A 24,819-nucleotide genomic window follows, 5' to 3' on the forward strand; every position below is an offset into this window, starting at 1 on the left:
GTCACTGAATGAAATCCAGAGATGCGAATCGGACTGAGAAATCTCTCCTATCACAAAGAAAGCCTGACAAACACCAAATAATCAGAAGACTAAAAGAAGAATTAAAGACTGTGCTTCTTGATCCATCGACACAAAGCAATGTCACTTCGTTACCCGGAAAGTCTGAAAAACAATGAGCAACAGAACTACCTGCCTGGAGAGACACTGAAGGTTTAAGACTCTGAGTGGTTACAGACTTCAAACAATGGTTACAGTTACACGGATACTTTGTTGACATGCGTGACTGAAAAACTCCCACACCGCGGTTTCTGGAGAGGATTCTGCTGATAGCACTGTGTGTAATCTTATTTCTGGAAAACCACAGAAATCACAGCAGGCAGCAAACAATACAGTTACATCATCATCTTAGTGTGTAAAATGCAGCAGGAGCTGCTTACATGGTCTCAGATGATTAATTGATTAGTTGATCGACAGAAACTTAAATCAGCAACAATTTTAACAATCAACTGATTGTATTAACTAATGTATCACATAAAAATCCAAAACATTTCTCCAATGTGACAATTTGCAGCTTTTTTCTATCTTAAATAACATGAAATCCTTTTAAGCAGATTTTTAACTGGTAAAATAAATAATTAGAAGATGACACCTGGAACTTGCACTGGTAATTTGTCCTTATTTTCTGACACTGACATGCTATTCAATTCATCTGAAAAATAACCCATCACTACCTACTACTGTCATTGCACACTTTTATAGGCTCCAACTAAAACATTTGGAATCAATGAATGAATCAACTGTAGCCAGTGACTGATGCTTAAATCAACGACTCCACATCCAGCCACTAGGGGAAGATGGGTGACCTCTCCTTACCCTGGGCTGGTGAGAGCTGTGACTGGGCCCAATGGGCATGGCGGGCGGCGACACTGAACCCGTTGCACCGCGGAGCACCGCTAGCCAGATGCAGCGAGGTTCGGGGGAGCTGCAGTCCACCCCCACTGGGTTCTGGAAACTCCAGTCAGACCCGGCCGGCGTAGGGCACGGGAGCATAGCAGCGGGCATCAGGGCGTGGAGTTTCCTCAGATCCGCATCCCTCACCGCCCACATAGGCTGCTCACACACTCTACACAAGGTCGTGGACAAGGTCCAGATGCAGATATACAGAAGATACAATCAAGCCAAGAGAAGACGGGTGGTTTTAGTGGAGCTCGCAAATCCTTTTCTGAGATCCTCCAGTCATTCAAGACTCTGAACTTCTTGGCTCCAGTCCATCGCTGTCAGTGCCGAGCCTTCAGAAAGTTTAATCCCACAAGTTCCACATCACAGCCTATCCGCTCCTGACCTCCGGGAATCAGCTCTCCAAGACTCTCACACACATTCAAACACTCTCAGAGGGGTTCAGTCCAGAGGAAGCAGAAGGCAGGCTCCTGGGCAGCAGATGGAGGAGTGTGTGTGGCGCGGCGATCAGAGGTAGGTCTGGTTTCACTACAGACACACACAGAGAACAACTGACAGCGTCCTTCCTGTTGGTGTCCGGTGATGTTCTGCATACAAAGCCTCTCTGTCCACCCCCAAAACACACACTGCTGTCCCAGAGGGCTGGATTCTCTGTCTCTCCTCCCTCCCACTGTCCTCTCTCTCTTTCTCTCTCTCCTCTCTCTTTTCTTCCCTCTATATCTCTAGTGCCAAACAAATCCCTTCATCTCGCTCTCATCTCTATCCCAAACTCTGACTCTCTTTATCTCGGCGAGCATCAGCTATTTCATTCCTCACTCTGTCCCTACTTTTCTCTTTTGTTTTCTTTCTTCCTTGTTTCGTTACTCAATCCCCTTCAAAACTCCCTCCCTCCACATGAACTGGTCCGACAGTCATCAGCAAACAAACAACTGTGCGGTACAGTAAACTGGAACTCTGCAGTTTAATCCAAAAACATTGGACCTCACTGAGGCCAGACGTTGGAGGCGAATGGGGGGTCCGGCTCCAGCTGTTAACGGTCTTGATGGAGATATCTCCTGTAGGCTGCTGCTGATAGGTTAAATCCACTGTAGATCTCTCTTGTGCTGCATACAGAGGAAGCCCGGTGGCCACACGTGTGCTGCATGTGTGTGTGAGCGGCACAAACACAGTGACAAAGCTGTGATCCCGGCGCTAAACTCCACAAAAGCTGGCCCTGCCTCCGCCGCCTCCCCTCCACCCAACAGGGGAAACAAACAAAAAAAAGAGAGAGCGAGAGAGAGAAAGAGGCCAATTTCCAGCACAAAGAGAAAAGAAAACATTTGCCTTGCTGCTGTGTTCACTGTTTCACTCCCTCTCTTTTTTGCTTAAGAGCAGAAAATATAGAGGGAAGATGATAATGAAAGTAGAAAATGGAAAAAGCTTTTGGATAAAGAGGAGAGCACTCTCAAAATAAAACAGCTGCTACTGGATGTCAACATGACCTCTTTAATCAAACCTATACTCCCTGAGACACACACACACACACACACACACTCCTATTCACAGGATCCACCCATACAGCACAGTGACACCTAAACACCACACCACTAACTCAGTCAGAAAGGTGACTGCCCCCTCCCCCCCGTCAGGTCGCCCACGCAGCAGAGTTCTCACCAAACAGCCAGGTGTCCAAAATTCATGCGAAAGCGGCAAACAGGTGACCATGTTCTTGTAGACAACTAACTTTCCCCTCCAACGCTCATCACAAACCGCACATCCGTTACCAACGAGGTTAGACAGGTTTCACCTGCCGCACAGCAGGGCAAGTATCAACTCGACCGGAGAGGGCCGTCTTACGCACAGAGACTGTACCCTCTGGATATGCTGCACTTTGTCTATGAGAACACACACTGCAGGCTTGAATAGTTTGTACAGATTGAGGAGCTAATCTGAGGGCTCAAGAATATCACAATGCAAATATCCATTATTATAAAGAGCGATCAATTATAAGATCATTTTAGGATCCTGTCTCATGAGCTGCGTTGTTTTAGTCCAATGCCACATCACAAAACAGAGCTAATTTGCAATGCTTGTTTGTGGATGAGCTTTTATAGGAAGTAGTGTTTTGTGCACTGCCAAGAGTACAGTTATAGAAAACACAAACAATATAAATAGAAAAGAAAATATAAATCACAATGAAAATACAAACAATAAAGGCAGTTTTCCTATAGCTGTGATGACAGTTGCTTTAAAGGGCTACTCCAGCATTTTAGTATTGCACTTTTATTAATATGGGGGACTCACAAGAGACATAAAAAAGAAAATTTGATGGAGCAGAGTACAAGATATCCTGACTTTAAGGGGCGCCTTCTGCTAAAAAATAATTAGTTCTTACAACTTGTGTTTATATGAACTGCCACACTTGAAGGTGGGGTGAAAAGCCAGTCGTCATAGAGACGGGAGAGACTAGATAGTTGTTTAAATACAGGAATAACAGTGCATACTTTCAGACAGTCTCTCCTGGAAGGCATTCATACTGTTGCACTCGGTTATACACATAAAAAGTGAAAATTTTTAAAAAGAGAGAGCTTGAGAGACCAGTTCAAACCCTGTTCCCACCTCCGCACAGCTGGCCAATCACGGTGTAAAGTGGGTGCGAATGTCACATGGAAAGTTACAGATATTGTCCGACACAGAGTATACTGGTGCCTTAAGTCCTCCAAACCCTGGATCCTACACTTCCCATAATGCAACTCGGTAGTGTATTTCATTTAGAACCTCCCTGCCTGGTAAACACCCATGACATTAAAACTTCATGCCCAACACAAACCAACTCAAAATAATGACATTACTAGGCGTACCCGTAGTAACCCCCTTTAAAGTCATTCTTGTTAGCTGATGTTACTGAGCAAAACACACACACAGGAAAAAAACTAAACATGCTGGTGAGGTACGGTGCATTTACTTCTTGTTTTATTTTTCTGATAAAACCATTGAAATGTTTGTTTGACATAAAATCAGCTAGCCATTAAAAGTTACTGGTCATACGAGACCAAGTAAGGCTGTAGTGGCAAAATGTTGAGCGTGCGTTTTACTGCTTATGAATTAATCTTTGGAACATTGTGTTCTTTCTCTTTTTCAGAGTTACACTGCTTAGCTTTAAAGGATCTTTTCTGCAAAAATAACTGACTAAGTTTAGGTGGATCTACACTCCACTTCATCCCTGGTTTAAATAGTTTACAGTCAGCACACACTTTCACTAATACACACACACACCGTTTACGTGTGAACACAAAGGCTGCTTCTCCCGTGCACGCACATACACACAAACACACGCCATATGTCCCACTGAGTCACAGCTGAGTATAAATACACTAGGCTATGTAATTAGGGCTCCTCATAAAGTCAGAAGGCTGTGGCTGTGGGGGGTTTCTCTTCTCTCCCTGTGGTTCAGAAAAGAGCTCTGGGTTTGACGCACCACCAGGCAGAACCGCTCTGCAGAGAGAAGAGTGGATCACCGGCGGGTGAAAGAGGAGGTCTGATTCTTCTCCAGGAGGGAGAGATGTGAGAAAAAAGACCACACCCGGCTGCCAACACATAGAGCAGCAGTTGGATCATACTGTATCTCTGGTGGAAAGCCAGACAAGGGTTTAATATGTGAAAATACACAAGCGCTCCATTTCACAGTGGCAGCACTGAGTGGGGATTTCATATCACATTGTTCACAATAACAGTTAGTTTTGGCAACGAGGGAGCAGTGCCTAATTTGGAAACAAAAGGTCTCTGTCTGTCCAGCTCCCTCTCTTTCTTCTTTTCATGAACCATGGAGGCATTTACAAAAAGAGAAATACGAGTGTGAAGAGGAGAAAAAAAACAACGAGTGGTTGACAAAAGAGAAATGAACAAAAAAGGCGTTGAGTTACAGTTTACATGGAGGACACACAGTCACACATGAAGTTGTGACAATAGCACCCCTCCCACCAGTGACCCGCACTGTCTTCTGTTTGGTTGAAGCATGCCCGAGCAGGCAGACAGTCGCACACCCATCATCTGCATGTGGGCTCAATGTACATCACCTGAGTATACCTCCCCTATCTGACTTGTAACTATTTGATTGCTGAGTAAACACACTGCCTCCCGGAGACGACACAGACTTCATATTAGCAATTTTTTTTATCATAACCTGAAAGCACAAAGCTCTTCAAGTCAGAAAATCAAAGGCCGACACGTGCTGCTAATCTCTGAGGAGCGATGCCTCGTTGCCTCCTGCCCCGGCCCCCTCTGCTCGCTGATAACAAACACATCAGTGGAAAAGTGAAAGGGGTGAGGAAGGAGGGAGGGAGAGAGGTAATGCAGGATAGAGCGGAGCACGGTTGTCGGTGTAACAGACAGATTAGTTTGGTGATATGTTTTAATCCCCTTAACACTCATAACATGACCATGGGCCAAGAGATTTACACACAGAGCCCCCCCCCCCCTTTTCCACTGCAGCTGCCTCGCAAGACAAAACACAGTTTTTCTCCTCTCTGCTGCGTCTACACATTAAAACACAGAGCTGTGAGAAGGAGGAATAAGGTGAGGCTTGACAGGAAAGAGAAGATTGAGGAGTTTCAAACTGCTGAGTGAGCATTTAGTTGGCGTGTCACAAACAAACCAGGCTGCAGACACAACGATGGGGTGTTTTCTCTAAATACAGGCTGTGGCAATTCAGGAAAAGTATGGAAAGGGTCAGCAAAGGACAGGCTGAGGTTGATGCTCACCATGAAACTCCTAAAAATGGACGCAACAAAGCCAAGAAAGAGATGAAGGACTCCATTAACACCCAAATCTGAAGCTTTAAAAGCCAGAGGAGTTAAGAGAAGCGCCCTCAGGCCAGAGTGTGAATCCTGTCCCCTGCTGGTGAGAGGAACACTTTACTAACACACTCCTGATTCAACATATGGCATGGGAGGTTTCATGTGTTGAAGCGGGACCCACATGAATTATCTGTGTCATCACAATGTTGCTATAAATGAAAAAAAGTGATGCAAACTGAACCACAAAAATATGCAGTGGTTTCCAACCTCCCAAAGGGTTCCCAGATAAACCGGACGGGTCACGATATGAGTAAGAGGATAGGAGAGAATCAAAAGCATATTTTTCTACTCAAAATTAGGTATGTTTATTTTTTCTAGCTTTAGTTGAAAAAACCCTTTTTCTTGTGAAACAGTAGACAGTTTCAGCCTTTTTTACCTCTAAAAATATTCAAATTAAGCAATTTGTGGAAAGAAAACACATTCGTTGAACTGCTCATGACTTCACGCCAAAAAAGACTGGGAGTAGAGCTGGGTACCATTTAAGTTTTGGTAAATTTTGCTACCTTAGTTTATGGAATATATATAAAACCTTTTTTTAAAGTTAACAAAATATGCCAAACTGTTCAATGCATCAGTGTAACTTAAAGGGCTTTGTCTGAATAAAACATAGTCTAAAGTTAGAAACGTTTCCTGGTTTAAAATCAGGAAATATCTGATCAAAGAAAAAGTAAACACACCTAAGAAACTGACAAGGCATTTGATAATGACACTTTTAAATACTCAATAGACATTTTGTTCAGTATTGATGTTTGCTACCCAGTCCTAGTTGAGACCCACTGATGTACAGTGATGGACCCGATCTGTCCATCTAGACAGACATTATCAGTAATCGGTCGGGGAAAAAAGTGGAAAAAAAGACGCAGCTGTTTTAAGCAGGTTAACTTTAATCTTAAGTAAATCCCCATGCCACAGAACCTATAGGCCTTTTTGGCTGCATTCAGAGTGTAGTTACCACCCAACAGCCACTAGAGGGCAGCTACCACACTGAGTGTAACAGCAGATGGGTGGGGAAAAGCCACTGACTGTATGTGAAAGGCCCAGTGGGTGCTGGGAAACAGGGCACAGAGCAAAGGGTGGGGACTCAACATGCAGCCACACACAACTGCACTGTTTCTGCTGCAATGGCTGGCATAAGGATGTGTGTGCAGAGTGAGTGAGTGCAAGGAGTCGACCTCTGAGCAGTTATCTGTGCTCTTTTGTCAGTTACTAATTAATAACATCAAAGTTGGGGTGGGAGACAGCGACTGGAGATCACAAAGGTCACACCTGTTGTCGGCTTTGAGGTGGAAACAGTCTCGGGAAGTCCAGACACGAGAGCAGGTGGACTCGGAGGCGAAAGGAGCGAGGGTCACATGTCCCATCAACCCACAGCTGAGGGGAGCTGGGTGGTCCGCCCCTCCCTCCCTGACTGACTGACTGACCAGGACTGATGCAATAACAACAACAATGCACAGCTTACTCCTGCAGACCAGAGGATTAAAGCCGTTAAAGCAGCCCACCTGACTCTGTGTTCCTCCTCCGGGAAGCTAACGCATTATGCATGCATTCTTTACATGTGCCTGTGTGTGTGTGTGTGTGTGTGTGTGTGTGTGTGTGTGTGTGTGTGTGTGTGTGTTACACTGCAACCATGCAAGGTTAGGCAATGTGAGTCCTGTCAGCGTGGAAACACTTAGCTTGACCCAAAGTTTCACACTTAATTCACCTTTCCGTCACCCCCTCACTCTTCCAAATACTACATAGAAGATAATCATGTAGAACATGTTCTTAATTATAGATACAAATCACAGTCCATCAATCATTACACACACTGACATTTATACTACTGTTGAAACAATTACTCTACGACTGCAACTGATCATTGTTTTCATCATCAATTAATCTGACAATTATTTTCTTGATTAATCAATTATTCTTTTAATCCATAAAATGGCAGAAAATAATAAAACATTTCCCTAAACACAAGACATCTTAAAATGCCTTGTTCTGTCCGATCGACAGTTTAAAACCCAAAGATCTTCAGTTTACTATCACAGAAGACTGAGAAAAACATCAATTATTCAAATTTCAGAAGCTGAAACCAGTGAATTTTTGTCATTTGTTGTTTAAAAAACTAGTTGAACGATGAATCGATTATCAAAATTGTTGCTGATAATTTTCAATAATTTTTTTAGTCAATCGACTAATCCACTAATCGTTCCAGGTCTAAAATATTCAATTAGATAAATGAATGGTTGGATTTGACAATCAATTGATTGTTTGAGTCAATTATTTAACAAAAATAACTTTATTTAATTCATTTATTTAACGAAAAATAAGCTTCAAATGTAATCTTCGACTGGTTTTGGACTGTTGGTTAAACAAAACAACCAATTTGACGAAGTCACCTTGATCTCTGAGAACTTCTTCGTTTTTGTGACTATTTGTAGACAACTTCAAACATTTAAAGGAATAATCTGTAAAATGGTAGAAAATTGTCCAAGCTGACGTCTTCAAATGTCTTGTTTTGTCCGACCAACAGCCCAGAAACTACAAATATTAAGTTTACAGATATATAAAAGAGAGAAAAGCAGCAACACAGTATATGTTGGCTCAAGCAAACTGTAAACCCAGCCACAACACAAAAAAGCCCCCTGACTCGGGAGTGTGGATGTGTCCATTATGCTACATCTGCCACAAGAGAACGTGGGCTACATGAGTCAGCCAGCCAGTCAGCCAGCCAGCCAAGCATCTACGTAGGCAGAAAAGGCCAGATAGAGAGTGGGAAGGAGAGCACAATGGTGGGGGCGCGGTTATAACAGATGCTGGAAAGTGAACACCAGGGGAAGAAAGTTACTGAGAATAAAAAATGAGGGCAGAGAGTGATCTAAAGCAGAAACAAGAGTGAGGAAGTTGGAGAGAGCAGATGGTGAAGAGAGGAGACGGGCTTCTGCACTGTTGAGCAAAGATAGCAGTGACACATATTTACTCACAGACACACTAATTATTTCGCATACATCTCCTCCATATTTTATCATCAGCTACTAGCAGTCTTTTCTACCACGCATATAGGTCTCAATCAGTGTAATTTTGGTATGTTGATGAATTATTAAATTCTGTTAGACTTGTATTAGTGTATATGAGAATATGTGTGTGTATGTGTGTGTGTGTGTGTGTGTGTGTGGGGGTCGGTCCGTTGCATATGAAACCTATGACCCTGTTTCATAAAGAGCGGTTATATCTACATTTCATAGCCAAGCCAGTCTTACGGACCGTATCGTGTGTTATCAAAACTGTAAGTAGGAAAACTGTAGGAAAGAAAGTGAGTTTGTGTGCGTGTGTGTGTGTGTGTGTGTGTGTGCGTGTGTGTGTGAGGCAGTGATATTGATAGAGAGAACCACAGATATAGAACGCACCCCCGTTATGTTTCCCAGCACAGTAAGTGGAGACATGGTGCTCCACTTTAACCTAATTAGCAGGGAGTGTCTCCAGCAGTGGAGAGCCTTCTTTATGTTCAGGTCACATCTGCAACAAAACAATCAAGACTCTAAAGAAGAGAAAGCTTCATGTTTTACTCAACACAAGATATCTGCCTCTGAAACTTCTGCCACTACCCCAATACTGATGGAGGTAAAGTTTTCATAGGAACTATTTCTTCCTAAATAGTAATAGTAAAAAATAAAAATAAAAAAAGTAGTTCCAGTGAAAACTGTTCACAGTGAGGTCTGTGATTATTCTAAGTAACTGTGCAGAACAGTAGATGGATCCAATGCCCAACTGATACTGGACTTTTGAGGCTGATACTAATATTGATATTTAATCGAATGTTAAAGACTAAGAGTCTACAGTTAAGATAGCTGCTCTGTGAGGCTAGGCACAGTGTGGTGCTTTGAGATAAATGCTAACATCAGCATGCTAATGTGTTCGCAATGACAATGCTAACATGTTGATGTTTAGCAGGTATAATGTTTACCATGACCGCCATCTTAGTTGATTGTTTTAGCATGCTAACATTTGCTAATTAGCACTAAACACAAAGTAGAGCTGAGGCTGATTGGAATGTTATTAGTTTTGCAGGTATGTGGTCATAAACCAAAGCTAAAAAATAAGTTAGATAATAACAGCACTACACTATCTGTGTGGATAGATAGCACTAGTGAGAAAATATGCTTTTATGGGTAAAGTGATGTTTTCCAGTCACTCAGGCATCCTAATACAAATGCAGCCAATCTCGAGGTTGTCAGGCTTCATTTTGACGCCTGTCTTCGACCCAATCGCAGTCGCCCATCGCCTCCATGCTGACAGATGCCATGAGAACCAACAAGGTGCCTCTGTTCGAGCATGAGAAAAAACTCATGAGACAAGTTTGACGGCGGAGACATTTATGCTCATGTTTGAAATTGGCTTTCACAGCAGATTTTTCCGTGTGTGAAGGTTGAGGACTAGAACCTCTTACATTGGTGCCTTTAGGATTATTTGATTTTTACAACTTCAATCTGGAAATAAGTAGCTAGTCAGTAAAACTGTATTATGAATTTGTCAACTTAATTATGAATAGAGACCTGCAACAACCATTGAGCACCGCAAAAATGAAAACACTAGCGATGGTGTTTCCCTTTCATGCTGAAGTAGCGTGAGAGCTCGTAGATCCAACTCATCACCAAGAATGCTTAACTGAAACAAATCTGTTCCAATTAAAGGTGTGATATCTTTTAACGGTCGCGTCTTCACACTTAGCTGAAAACATGGACATGGAGACAGACAACAGCTTTCCAACTGCCACATACTGCTGTTTCTGAGTGCCACCATGAGGCGGCAGCTGGGTTTTGTCGGGTAAACTCCCAGCTGTACTTCCTCTTGAGTAGATACATTGGCCTCCTGATGTGCATATACCATATATACCATGAAGCCTAAGCAACATAAGGGCCAATGACGACATCTGGCAAAGATCTCACCCTGCTGCTCTTGCACCTCCCCCTCCACCCCGTGCTGACCACAACCGCTGGGAGCAATCAGAGCGTCACGTCTGAGCTCCGCTGCAATAAGAGCCAACCCCCCCTCCTTTTTTTTCTGCCTCTTGCTCTTCTCTTTCTTTCCTGGTTGTTTTCAGGAGCAGGCCTCAGCAGCAGAAAACCACAGGGCTCCAGCAGGCCTCTCGACTCTCTCCACCCCCATCTCATCTATGTCTGGGTGAAGGACAGCCATACTTGGGGCCCCCTCTTCTTGGCTGCTTCCCTCCCCCTCTACAAGCACAGATGTATATATTTAGCTCATCTCTGCCTCTGTGTAATTAACAGATGAAAATTATAACTTTGGGACTGAAGGATGACGTCATTGTTCTCCTTGGCTAAAGATGGAGCTGGACCCAAGTGTGCACCTCAGCCTACAGGCCCAAAACCAGGCAGCGGTCCAACATTTGGGGCGTGGTGGAGGCGATGCTGAGCCAGGTTGGGAGGCTAACTGAGCCAGGGAGGGGGAAAAAAAGAGAGCAGGCCTGCAGAATGGAGTCTGAGTGTTTATTAGAGCAAGCAAGATGGCCTGCCTGCCTTCAACAGTCCTGGAGTTTCCATTTGAGGTCATCTGGTTTTTACATTCCTGCCATGCACCACTGCTCATACCACGCAGAGGAAGTCCTCCATCGCTCTGTTCGCACAGGATAGTACGATCCAGAAACTCTCACGTTGGAGTCTGGGGGTGTAGAGTAGCCATTTAGGGAGCCCTTAAGGGGGCGAGGGATAGTTTAATTTAATCAAAAACACTCCTAAATTAGGTTCCCACAGACAGAATGTGATCATATGGGAATCTGTGGATTATGTCTGGTATCTGGGGGAGCCTCCTTACTGGAGGATGTGAAAATATTTGAGAATTGCTGGTATATATACTGCTTTTGCAGATGTACTCAAGCATGGACATAGCTCTTATCACAGTTGGACAAATTCATGACATCTAAAAGTTTAAGGATTCACCAATATTATCCAATATTTCTTTTAGACTGTCCCAAATTTCAATCTGTTTTCCCAACCCTCATGACTCTCTGCTGTGCTGAACAAATGGTGCCACTGGGCAAAAGATATTCACATAATCAATTACTACATGAATTTTGAAATCAAATATTTTTTCCTGTAAAATGTACATTTTCTCCAATCTAGTCAAGTCTGAAGCCCAAAGCAAAGACGATCACATGCGATGCAAAGGCCAAGCATAACTTGTAAAGCGTGATTCTTCTGGCAACAACATGAGCTTCTTTGCTCACACTGTGTGGACTGGTAAACCTGGCGATCCAGAGATTAAATCCAGAACATTGCTTGCCTTTGCACCCCACCTCCTCCTCCTCCTCTCTTTGTAATTCCCCAGTGGCACAAAGATGGTATACAGATACCGCCTGACATGTTTTGAATATAGGAGTATCAGCCCACGTTATCGTTTCATCTGCCTGCTCCTTCCTGTTGACACACTGCAGACTGTAAAACCCAGCTGCAGAGAAGGACATCTCTAGAGGACAGAGATGCTGCTGGTGTCTGTGTGTTCACTGTTTTCTTGCTGATCCCAGAGGCACTGTCCTTTGTATGTTTCATGTAATGATGAGAACCATATGCCAAGCTGATGCTGATGCCGTTTTTTTCTGTCTTTAGCCTCTGTCACTCTGTATTGGTGGCCTTTTAATGCAGGGATGGCAACGACTCCGAGTTGTTGACCCTGCAGAAATAAACTGTCCTCTGTGGTTTTATGACTTGTTTCACCCCAGAAAAAAAAGGTCAGACCTCAAGGGATCATGGGTCTCGCTTGTCTCCCTGTTTTGGCTGCCCAGTGGAAAGACAGCAAAGGACTGCGACACACACATATGGTCTCATTCTGTTATTCAGATGAAAGACACGCTGGCACTGCTTAGAGCAAAGAGGAACGCTAATAGAAACATACTGTCATGTTAGCTTTCACTCTGTAAACTGAGCCAGCGGAGAAGAAGGGAGTGGATATACAAGAATCATACAGAAACAAACCTTTTATGGCACAAACTTACACATGAAAACCTACTGCTTTAAGGATGACATGTAGCTCAGAGAAGCATTTTTAAAAAGCATGGCTGAATCAAAATGAAAATGTCTAATGGCTGCACATTCAGACACAACTTGACAACTGAAAGCAACAATAGCAGTTCGCAACAGGAGTATCCTGAAAGAAGATGACCAAAGATGGTAACAGAGAGAGGATCAAAGCAGGCAGCAATTGCTCAAAGTCATGAGGAAACGAGAAAACGAGAAAGCTATAATATGGGAAAGGTTAGGAAATAAAAAAGAAACACTACCCCATCGACAAGGATGGTGACACACAGTACAGGAGGGAGCAGAAAGGAAGAAGCTGTTAAGAGATACGAGTGAGAACACAGCTCAATGTGTGCAGAGTGACTGGATTTGCATGCACATAGTATTTTGGTTGAGGTGTTATTTGGGATAAGCGGTGAGTTTACATCTTTGAAGGCTCACTTTTGAAGCAAACCCACAACATACACAGCACTGCTACCAGTTTAGCTGCAAATTAGCCACATTAACAATTATGAGATGTATACATATATAAAGATACACCAATGCATCAGTTTGGAATAATCTGGAGTAAAGTGAGGCTTACTGCCATGTTTTTATCAAACACAGTAACCCCTGACGCTGTGCAATGCAAACTGATCCGAAGCAGACCATGACGAGCGATACTGGATTATAGTAGCCCTGGCTGAAACTGTATCAAAACTACACTATCCAGGTTGGTTCATTATTGTAAGCTGGAAGCAGTATTTACATGCACAGCTCAGCGAAGAAAAATGTAGCATTTTGAAGTATATTAGTATTATAAACAGAATACCCAAGTCATTTAGAATTATGGCCATTTTACTACAATACATTTTTACTTCTTTACTGTAGTTTGTACAACACAAAGCTGTGTAGCTTCAAGTTAACTCTCCTGGGAAATGGATGTGACAAGCTTGTAAAGCAACTTTTCTAAAGGATTACTTCCTGAATTTCATTTCTAAGCATAAACTGTGATATATTGATACTGAACAAAACTTTAACAAAATCTAATTAATTCCTCATGTCTGATATGATGGTTTAAGGTTCCCTGTGGATGCGATTTTTTATAATGAACTAGGCTGAAGGGTGGCAAATGACAAAAGAGGGGGAAAAGACTTTTGCCTGGCAACCTCACAGTGACACGAAGAACTTTTTCCATTACTAACAAACAAGATATAACATGTTAATTAATCAAATTTAGAGGTGCTGGTAGGCAGGGCCAGGCTAGCTGCTTCCCTTTGCTTCAAGTCTTATGCTAAGATAAGCTAATCTTGCGCTGGCTCTAGTTTCACATTTAGTATGCAGATATGTGCGTATATCTAACTTTTGGCAAGAGCGCAAATAAATGGATTTCTCAGAATGTCAAACTATTCCTTTAAAACTACAATTTCTGTACAATACTGAAGAGGGCTGACATTTTAGACCATTGGTACACACAAAAACCCAAATAAACACACCAGTATTATCCTGAATCTTAGTGAGCATGTAAACAGAGGCAGTGCTGTGCTAGACCAGCAGGCATCAGGAAAACCACAGCGCTCTATCTCTTCCCAGCATCCACAGCTCCTCATTAGCTTCCTGATAATCTCGTGTCCCGTGATTTTACCGGACTGTCAAAACAAGTTCCCCCTTCCCTCAGAGACTGCCTACAGATAGTAACAAAGATATTGACTGATACGAGTCTGTGCGTTTTGTTGCTGCACATGCATTCACACTGCGGCACTGTCGCCGGGTTGTTTGGGAAGCAGAGATAGAGGTCAGTGAGTCAGCTCACTAACCCCAATGAAAAAACGGTAATTCACTGTGCAACTCACAGTTCATCAACTCTGAGCTGGCCGACTGCCTTAAACAGTATAAACAACCCCAAAGGAACCTCCCGGAAAGTTACGTACAGTGAGCAAACATCATCACACTGTTGAGGGCCAGAACTACTACTTCTTTTGCTTCGTGACTTTCTGGCCGAGCTACAGAACCAGAACATGCTGTGATTCTTACTTAAATGTTTTCTTACCAATAACTTCACTGCATGTGATTTTTGTCACCCCTATACAGATTATACTATACTTCTTCTACCGAGGTAACTGTCCCTTTAAAAGGGGCAGCTGCGTCCCGGTAGTTCACCTGGTACAGCAGCCCGGGTTTGAATCCAACCCGTGGCCTTTAATGCATGTCAGGAATCATTCTCTGATTTCTGATTCTCAAATGTGAGGATTTGCTGCTTTTCTTTGTCATATAGGATAGTAAACTGAATATCTTTGGGTTTTAGACTGATGGCTGGATAAAACAAGGAAGCCCCTCAGGCTCTGAGAAATTATTATTTCAGGTATTTCTCCTCTCCATTTTTCACTATTTCTAACATTTTATAGGCAAAACGATTAATCAAGAAAATAACCGGCATGTTAGGCTATAGTAAAATCGATCATTATTTACATATTTTACAGGATTAATTCATCAGTACAATGAAGTACCTTGATTTGTTAGGAGGTATTTAAGGTATCAGACAAAAAGAGACACGTGATTATTTTACAGAGTTTCTCAATTGCATTTCCACAAAATGTATCATATCATAATATATATGTTTTCTCTGATTATTCACTACATAAAATTATACATGGAGATAGAAGACTTTACCCATATCACCCACCACTGGTACAACCAAGAACATCCAAGAACAGCATGTAAGTAAACACTGCCTAGTACTTGTAGTTTACGAGAGCAGTGTGACATTTGGCAGCTTTTCTGCAGGTTATGAAGGGAGGACCAGCTTTCGTTTTGCTTGTCTTCACTTCCCATTGCTTCATTGTGTTTTGGCTGTCACACTGGCATCATTCTCCCCCCAAGACTCATCAGGATTCAGTCTATTTTGTTTTCTTCTGCCCTCTTTTTCCTCCTTCTCCCCCCTCCTTCTCTGTCTCTCTCACATTCCAGTGAAATCCCCGCTGTTCGTAAAAAGCCTCCACAGCTGACTGGAGCAAGACATAGAGCAGCATTCAGCTTTCTGCAAACATTCTTATCGTCAGGCGTCTGAAAAAATGCAAACATGATGAGAATGCAATGCAAAAATGTTCTCATTTGATATCGAGACGTGAGACAGACAAAACAAGGTGCAGGATCCGAACATCTGAATGGAGATTAGTTAAACAGCGTCCCCTGCTTAACCCCTGTGGCCCATGCCGCACACAGTGACAGGGGTTCCCTCCTGCCTCTTTAAACTCTATACGGGGGGCCAAGTGTGTGACGAGGGGGGCCCCTAACCTCTGAACCTTGACCCTGATTCAAACCCGGCCTCGCTGCCTTCAGGCTGATCAGACAGACAGATATAGAGTCTGCATTTCAGAACAAGACCTGACCTGTTTTTCATTCATCATCATATGTGCTGAGCATCACATCAACACCAAGCCCCTCGCGTACAGTACTGTACGACAGCATCAAATTTTCCTGCACAGAAACAACACACTGAGACACAAACATCCACACAGCGTCCCTGCAGGCGCAAATACAAAGAGGCACTGACGCAGGCCAGACCATCAACAGGCTGAATCTAATTAGCTCTCATCTGTTTCTGAGAGAGGCTTTGTTTCACACCAAACCTCCCAGTGCCTGCGAGTCAGACGCCACATGAAACGCATCCAGCTGGGACAAAAGAGAGGACGAGTTCTGCCTGCAAGAGGAGAAGATGACTGGGTATGAGATCTGACACTTTTGTGAACAGGTAAACTTTACATCCAGGTAATAAGTTGAAAAGGGGAAAAACAGAGAAATATAAACAAATGAAAGCATAGGAGCAAAATCTATATGAAATCCAGAGCCCCTTAGGGTGTAAGTAGAACTTTTGGCTCGGATTCAAATATTCACAATTTCTATTATTTATGTTCATTTTACAACTAACACCTCTACAGAAAGGCGGAGATCAGGCCATCTGATTATGATGTTTTGTTATGATGATTCTTCGTATCTGTTCAGTAGGGATGCTCCGATCTGATTTGCTGGACCAGTATCGGTGCTGATAATGATTCAATCATTTTTTGGGGGGTCAATGTCATTATAAAATTCAACCAGAGGGGTCGCCAGCTCAGTTTTTAGTGCCACACCAATCTCTGGCCTCATCTCATGTATACTAGTTAGATCCATGACGTGTACACATTTTAAATGTAGGGAAAAATAAAAACAGAGGTATCATATCAGTACTTGATATTAGTAGAGAAAAGGTTCAATCGATGCAATTTCCATCAGAGAAAATCGACCCTTCTGAGCTTCTCTGATAAGAACACTGGGAAATGTCCCCCTCTATTCACATACAATATACCTTCAACTTTTTAATTTAGCTGGCATCCATTCCTCTTTAATCAACCACAAATCAAGCTTTATTTATATAGCGCCTTGTGTGCAAAATTGTAATGCAAGGTGCTTAACAATACAACAATACAATGAAATACAACAATACAGTGAAAATAAATCAAGCGGCAATATAAGGAAATAATAATATATTAAATAAGAAATATGGTAGAACAGTGAGAATTTTGACTCTTGACAGAGAGAAAGACCAACTGACTGACTATCACTGACTGAGATCAATAAAGAGCCATTAGCAACAGAAACACGCCTGCTTTGCAGAGCTGCACTACAGCAGCCGCTCCCCTCTCACTACAGTAAACAAGGTCAATGATGACTGATGTCCTTCGCCCACCTATACACTGGCTGCACAATATTTGTACAGCATCAAGGACTTCCCCATGCAAACATAAGGGGAGAAGGCCAAATCAGAGCTAACTTCAAAACAGAAGGCATACAGTGTGTGTGTGTGTGTGTGTGTGTGTGTGTGTGTGAGTGAGTGAGTGAGACCATGTTTCATGCACCTGCGCACAGATTATGAGGTGTGTGTGTGCAACTCTGACCCTTTAAGTGTGATGTAAACATGCTGGAGTACCTATATTTGTGAACACCTGTGCTTGGCTATGTGTATGTGTGTGTGTGTGTGTGTGTGTGTGTGTGTGTGTGTGTGTGTGTGTGTGTGTGTGTACGAGAGTGATTAAAGTGTGTCAACACACACACTCTCCTGGTTAATGATTGCGAATGTGAGGTGTGAGCAGCGGTGCAGCTGTCGTCTCGAGGCCCGGAGCTGAGGTATGCAGGAGGGGTGGCGGTGTCGAGGTGGGAGGCCGGAGGTGTTAAGGTGTGAGATACAATTTAATGGCATTAATGGACTGCTGCAGGGCACTCTGTAACACACACTTTACTGTCATGCGCTCTGTGTCCACTGTGTAGCTCCACCCACTGAAATGACACAGTAAAAGACAGTATGTGGTCCATGCAATGCACAACAGAAGTGGATAAATGACTTAAAGCTGGCTGGTTTAACAGTGAAAAGGTGAAAAGAGCAGACAGAAACAAGTTTTACTGGCTTTTTGTGAAGTTTCCCAACTTAATATTTGGCAAAGGTGCTCCATAGTTGCAGCATGAGTCACTTTTGTTGTCACACAACTTCTGCATCACGTTCTCTCAGTGCAAAAGGGCACATTAGAGTAATGTCTTGTATACTAAATAAGATACAGATTGCTATATATGGTGTGCTATGAGGAAAACAGAGCGTATGTGTATTAGTAGCAGTTATAGTATTAGTATACTGCAGTGGTTCCCAAAGTTTTTGGCTCGTGACCCCTCAAAACGAAGCAATGTCTGCTTGCAACCCCTCGACACGGGCTGCATATGTCTGCGGGATGTGACAGATTTACTTCAAGAGAGACTTCTCCTTCTAAGACAGTTTAAAATCAGTTATTCACAAGAAAAAACTAAAAAAATTAGAGAAAAGTAAAAAAGAACAAACAAACATAATACTGTGTTGCAGAAATATGTTTTCTCTGTTTTTCTGTCCTGCAAATCAACTCACAGCTACTCAGATTCATCTGGCATCCCCTCAGGTCCTGACCCCCAGGTTAGAAACCAACAGTATATAGCATGGAACTGGGATACGCTGTACGAAGATGGATGAAAATGAAAGTGACAGTTTCCTAAAATCACATAAATTCCCAGCATTGCAGTACTGTCTGTGTTATGTACCTACTATATTGTGAAACCATCTGCTAATGATCACAGAAATGCTTCCCTCTGCCATCACACAGCTGTTTTCAGTTAACGTTGCCTTGACCAGGAGCTGATCCTGGACCTGCTGACTGGATGGGCCTCAGTGGTCTGAGGTTTGCAACCTCTCTGAGGTGGTTGTCCTGTGATCAGCTGGATCAGCAGGCATTCAGAAAGGACTAAAAGACAGTTTAGGGATGAGCCAAAGCCTCTGTCTGAAGTTTGGCTCTTGACTGTTACAAATGATCCTAAGGAAGCTATTAGCAAGCCTCTAGGGTTTGACCTCAGTGCAAAGACAGATCTCAGATCAGGAGAAAGAGCAGGACTACAAAGGTCAAGGATCAGCAAAAAAATAAAATACTCTGTCATCAATAGCGTGCAAGTCATGTCTGGACACTCAGGAGGCTGCAGGATAATGCTGCGTTATTCTGCAGTGGATCAGAGAACACACACACACGCAAACCGGTACACGTGCCGCTGGGACAACAGAGGGGGCTTTAACATCGACTGGCTCGGCTCAAGATTTTCATAAAAGCGCTCTCATGTTTCCCATCATCAATATACTCCAACATCACGTGGCACAATGCAGCATTAGGCATAAGGGCCGCTGCTCGTCCTGGCCCCTGCCCCGCCCTGCTGTCCACTGCCTCTATTGATCTCACCCACAAACCCTGCACTGCTACATTAGAGCAGGCCTGCTAACAACATTAAACTAGTCCCACTGGACATAATCATAACTGCTCTCATCTAACAGACACTTTCATCCCTTCCTCTCCACGCTCAGACTCTGAACAAACACACAAAGGCTGATTTACTTTGTGTCTCATTTTGACAAATTAAACATTTAATCGGATTACAGTGTAATTTTGCCTCTCACTGTTTGTCTTTATCATCTAAATGGATTAGTGCTCAATCACTGAGAAGAGAACAGAGGAAAAGGCATGCAGGTTATTGATTGGATGTATTCAGTTTCACATCAAGAGGATCATTTGGTCTAATGTACAATAAAACAGGACTCATGAAGATACATTCCTCTCTTTGGCTGAAGTGAGAAGTGAGATAACGTGCAGAGAAAGGCCAGGCTACACGAGAGCTGGGTGTTGGCTGAGACCAGTGGCGGCTGGTGGAAAATTTGCCACATCCAATCAATTTCAGCAAACATCTGAATATGATTTAATGCAAAAAAAGGGAATGTATCAAGAAGGAATTCCTACTTTGCAGTTAAATATTTGACATTATTTTATTATAACATAAAATAAAGCAGTAAGTAACGCCTTGACAAACACATCAGTGCATCTTATTTTGGTCACCCACACAGGCGAATTCAGTGTAATATAAAACATGTAATAGAAAATGTTTATTTCTTGAGATGCCCCTATGGACCTCGTTTTTTGGGGGAAACCAATAGGGAGGCAAAGATCAGGATACATAATCATGAAGTGCAGGTAGCGGCATTAAGTTGCAATTCATACAGTTGAATGAACATGGCATGGGAGTCAGGTGCTCTGAGGTGTAGAGATAGTAAACTCCTGCAAACTTCTGCTTCAAAACTCTCTCAAAAGTGAATTAAATTGAATTATACTCAACAACAAATTGTGGGGTCCCTGATAACCAATACAAAACAGTTAACAGAAGGAAATTCCCCAAATTATAACATAAACAATCTTGTAAATATCAATTGATGTCTCACACATGGAATCATTTGAGATTTGTTTTTAAATGTCTATGACTATGCACATCACACAAAAACACACACTCGGGCTGAACATGAACAAATGTACACTGCAGTCAGAGTCTGACTACATCTGCTTGATACCTGGTTATTCATTGTCCATTTGAAACGCTGTAGAGATGGTGTCGGCGGTTTGTAATGAACCCACTGTTGGATGTTACTGTTGGTGTAGCTTAGCACAAGCACCAGCTAGAAGTGGGTGGAAATGTCAGTCATCTCTTCTGTTTCAATGGCGATAAAATCAGCGCTGTTTACCTCCTCTAGAATGTAATCCTTTAGCACTGAGAGCTTGCAGTCCAACAGCTCGGTTTGTACCGTCTTTGCCTGCCTTTTAAACGATGAGTTAGCTGTCGAGGTGCTCCTCCAGAACGCTGTCTGGGGAGGCAACAAAATCCACCAATCCACTGAAAATGCCAGGGTTGTCCGAGGAGTCTGTCTCGTCATGCCCTCGCTAAGGCCGACTCACTGAGACATGCGGGGTCAAAGGTCAGGTATGAAACAGGTCTGGGTTGAGGTTAGCTCAGAAGCTTATGTAAAAAGAGACATGCTAACAGTAAACAGAGAGTCATACTGGAGAATATCAGACACTTTGAATGTGGTTTTTATGAGCTCTTGTTCATTAAGGCAATAGTTTTGTAGGCAGTTGTTACACATTTACTACAAAGTGTTTGACTTTTACTACAACACTATACGTAACTGGTCACGCTTTAATTGAAGCTCTCTTGGTTGTATGTTGCTGTAACAGAGCTGCGAATGTTCCTTCAAACACGATGAATTCACTTTTATCTTTTCAATTTGACATGAGGAGGAAACGTTATTCTTCGCTGCAGGGGATGAACTCAAGCGCAACAGATAAAAAGATGCTCTGAAGAAAAAAGGGAGCAAAGGTAGGTGGGAAATGGGAGAAAATTCATGAACAAAAAACTCCCCCAAATTCCTAATTACACCAAGACTGAGCACACAGAATAGTAGAGTGACAGCATTGGATGATAAGCTGCAACACGCAGCAAATATAACCCTGTCAAACACACACACACACACACACCAGATTCATACAGCAAAGGACCAGAGCAACTCCCTGATACAACCACATCACACACGAAGCCAAGGACCCTGTGGGGTAAAATCAAAGCAGATCCACACACACACACACACACACAGCACCAGGCCAGGATACCAAACCATATGCCTCCTTCAACAAGCAGACCACCGCCCAGAGTGACATATCTCACCTCATGACATCAGTGCTTCAATACAAACACATTCCTGGAGCCAGACCAGGAGGGACTGAATGTCTAACTGTTAGACTGAAGATTGTTTAGTGAAAATCACCAAAATAATATCACAATCTGTTCACTTTAGAGGATGGATGCAGTCGAGGGAAAATCCACAAGAACTTTTTTTTGCAGAATATGAGCAGCTGTTAAGGATGGGATTCATCTCTATAACTTAAATGCATCAAGCCATTGTGGTGTGATACAGTTATGAAGGAGAGGCAGAAGTGACGTTTCTTCCTACTGGTGGTTGTGAAGTCTTGTGATGCTCATTGACTTAAGGTCATACTTTCCCCATCTTTTCATTTACTGTTATAGCACCACTTAAGAAACCTCCCGTGTAGCAGTAGTCTGCTGAAGCAAACTTCCAGGTTAAAGTGATGGAAGCCTGGAAGTCTTTTTTTTTAACCAATTAACTGACAAATTTGCCTGATTAATAATAAAAGTCAACACTGATGAAGACGTGATCGACAATCTCCAAACACCATCCATGTTCGGGACGTCCCGTCTCGATTGGCAGCGTGTCCGCCTCCTGATGCAGCGAGAGGCGGACAAAAGACTGGAGCAACCCGGGCGTTAAACGTGACTCCGGATAAATTCATTCGGCTGCGCACCATTTGCCGTGCACAATAGTGAACAAAAGCAGCAAAAAAACACTGACCAAACACTTGGTTTCTGTACAGTATGTCGGCGTGTGTGTGTGTGTGTGTGTGTGTGTGTACACAGTGGCTATGTAAACTAGTGTTAATCCTCTTAGGAAATCACGCTCTCTGACCAGCCCCACTGCGCTGCACTCCAGCCCGTCCACACACAACACCGTCCAGGTATCCACATAATGATCAATCCGCAGCAAAGTTAACAGCTCCGTGTACTTACGTGGTTCTCAGAGTAGGGTGGTATTCCAACAAGGCAAAAAGCAACTCCATTCATTGGACAGCAGAAAGTGTTTGGGTGCAACAAGGAGAGGCAGATTTGTTGCTGCAACAGAGGCAGACAGGGAGCTCTGAGAGTCACAATGCTCCGCTCAAACACAAACTTATATGTTCAACACTTATCCAGCTTCCTTCCTTCCTAAAAACCCCACTCTGTCCCCGTTGTTTCGGGCCGTTCAATGAGCACCCCCCCCTCCTCCTCCTCCTCCTCTTCCTCTTCTTCCTCTTCTTCTTCTTCCGCCAGACCGCATCAGTTGTACATAACTAAATCCCTGTGTGCGCGGCCTCTGCCTGGAAACTGACTGCAGCAGCGTCAAAACACACGAGGGGGGGACAGGAAGTCAGGAGACTCTGCCTTCAAAGTAAAGTGTCCGGGAATGTGACTCAGTTTGGTGTGATCACTCATGACTGAATGTGGGTAAAGCCAGAGCAAAATCTGCTGGAAACTATAAATAAACAATTAGTTCTTTTATCATAGTGACTGTTATTGTTTTTAACCTTTATTATTGTTGGGTATTTTATTCCATTGTATTCTTGTATTATTTTAATTGTCTGATTTTATTTAATCCTGGGTCAACCATGTAAAGCACTTGTTTTGAAAAGATTTGATAAATGTTTACACTTGAAGAAATAAAAGGCTACAGGGTCAGTCATCTGGGGAAAGTATTTTAACTCATTAAAAATGTTCCTTATCTTTCGCAGACTTAGTCTAGGCTGTTATGGTGGACACCATCACCGGAAATACTACACTTGTAATGTGGTTACCTTGACACTGGGAATTGAAGGGAGTCAAATAAGAGGAGGGTGCGTTAGGTAAATCTGTGCGCTCCGCCCTGCAAACCCACAGCGTGCGGGCTCCCTCTGGCTGTGCCAAAACATTAGCGAGCAGGATGGGAGGGGTGACTGATGCCACCAAGACAGCAAGTAAAAGTAAGCGTTTACAAAAAGCGTTAAACGTTAAGCGTCAAGTAAAGGGCACATTCTGGAAATAAATATGTGGTTGTTAACAATTTATTAAAGTATATAAGCCAAATGAATCAAGTTTAACCAGCACATCTGTCGCCTGATGAGCTGAACGTAAGTATTTACATATTTTACTAAAGTAAATCCATTACTGCAGTGTAATAATACTCTGTTAAGTACAAGTTTTGCATCCAAAAGTACAGAAGTATTATCAGTAACATTTACTTTTAAGCATCGAAAGTACACATACAAACAGAAAGGCCCATCTGAGTGTTACATTATTATACATAGGCCTAATATCGGATAATAATTGCTGAAGCATTAACAGAGAAGCAGCATTTTAATGTTATATCTGGTTGAGATGGAGCTAATTTAAACTATTTTATTTACTTTTGGGTAATTACCTTTACTGTATAACAATGCATCACAATGTGTGTGCTCATTATAGGGTTTTTAAATTTTAATCTGAAAAGTAACTAGTAACTTCAGCTGTCAAATAGATGCAATGGAGTAAAAAGTACAATATTATATATATTGAAATGTAGTGGAGTAGAAGAATAAAACAGTGTAAAATGGAAATACTTAAGTAAAGTACCTCAAAATTGTACTTAAGTACAGTACTAGATGAAATGTACATTCAAATATTGCAACAATTACACAGGATTATTCTGGAAAAATATGATCTCAAATGATCAAGTTGTATTTATGTTGTAAAAAGGTAAGTGAAAGAGCAACTGCCGGCTGCAACTAACGATTATTTTCATTATTGATTAAGTCACTGATTATTTTCTCAATTGACTGATTAATCGTTTGGTCTATAAAGTCTCAGAAAACAGTTAAAAATGCCCTTCGCTTAGCACAAGGGGACATATATTTAAATTGCTTGTTTTTGGCAACCAACAGTCCAAAAGCCAAAAATCTTCACTTTACTTTTATAGAAGACTAAAAATACGTTTAGAAAAAAAATAACTAGTAAATTTCTAGTATTTTTAATGTAAAAATGACTTAATTGAT

At 42.5% G+C, this 24,819-nt stretch overlaps 1 protein-coding gene across 9 annotated transcripts in view; it reads right to left on the minus strand.

Annotated features, from left to right (window-relative positions):
* The window catches only part of arhgap23a (Rho GTPase activating protein 23a), a 71,297-nt gene that overhangs the window by 34,425 nt on the left and 12,053 nt on the right, over positions 1-24,819 (minus strand). The window contains exon 1 of one of the 9 annotated variants that reach the window (XM_044182602.1): positions 22,787-23,094. The exons of 3 other annotated variants lie outside the window; for them this stretch is intronic. In XM_044182602.1, coding sequence (XP_044038537.1) covers positions 22,787-22,840 — 54 coding nt within the window. In that variant the 5' untranslated portion in view covers positions 22,841-23,094. Of the gene's footprint in view, positions 1-873; positions 2,219-2,610; positions 2,715-20,720; positions 20,748-22,786; positions 23,095-24,819 lie in introns of those variants that run through there. 5 more of the 9 variants (XM_044182605.1, XM_044182604.1, XM_044182599.1 and 2 more) reach the window with 5 other exon arrangements.

The sequence above is a fragment of the Siniperca chuatsi genome, linkage group LG21 (assembly GCF_020085105.1).
Source record: "Siniperca chuatsi isolate FFG_IHB_CAS linkage group LG21, ASM2008510v1, whole genome shotgun sequence".
NCBI classification, from domain to species: domain Eukaryota; kingdom Metazoa; phylum Chordata; class Actinopteri; order Centrarchiformes; family Sinipercidae; genus Siniperca; species Siniperca chuatsi.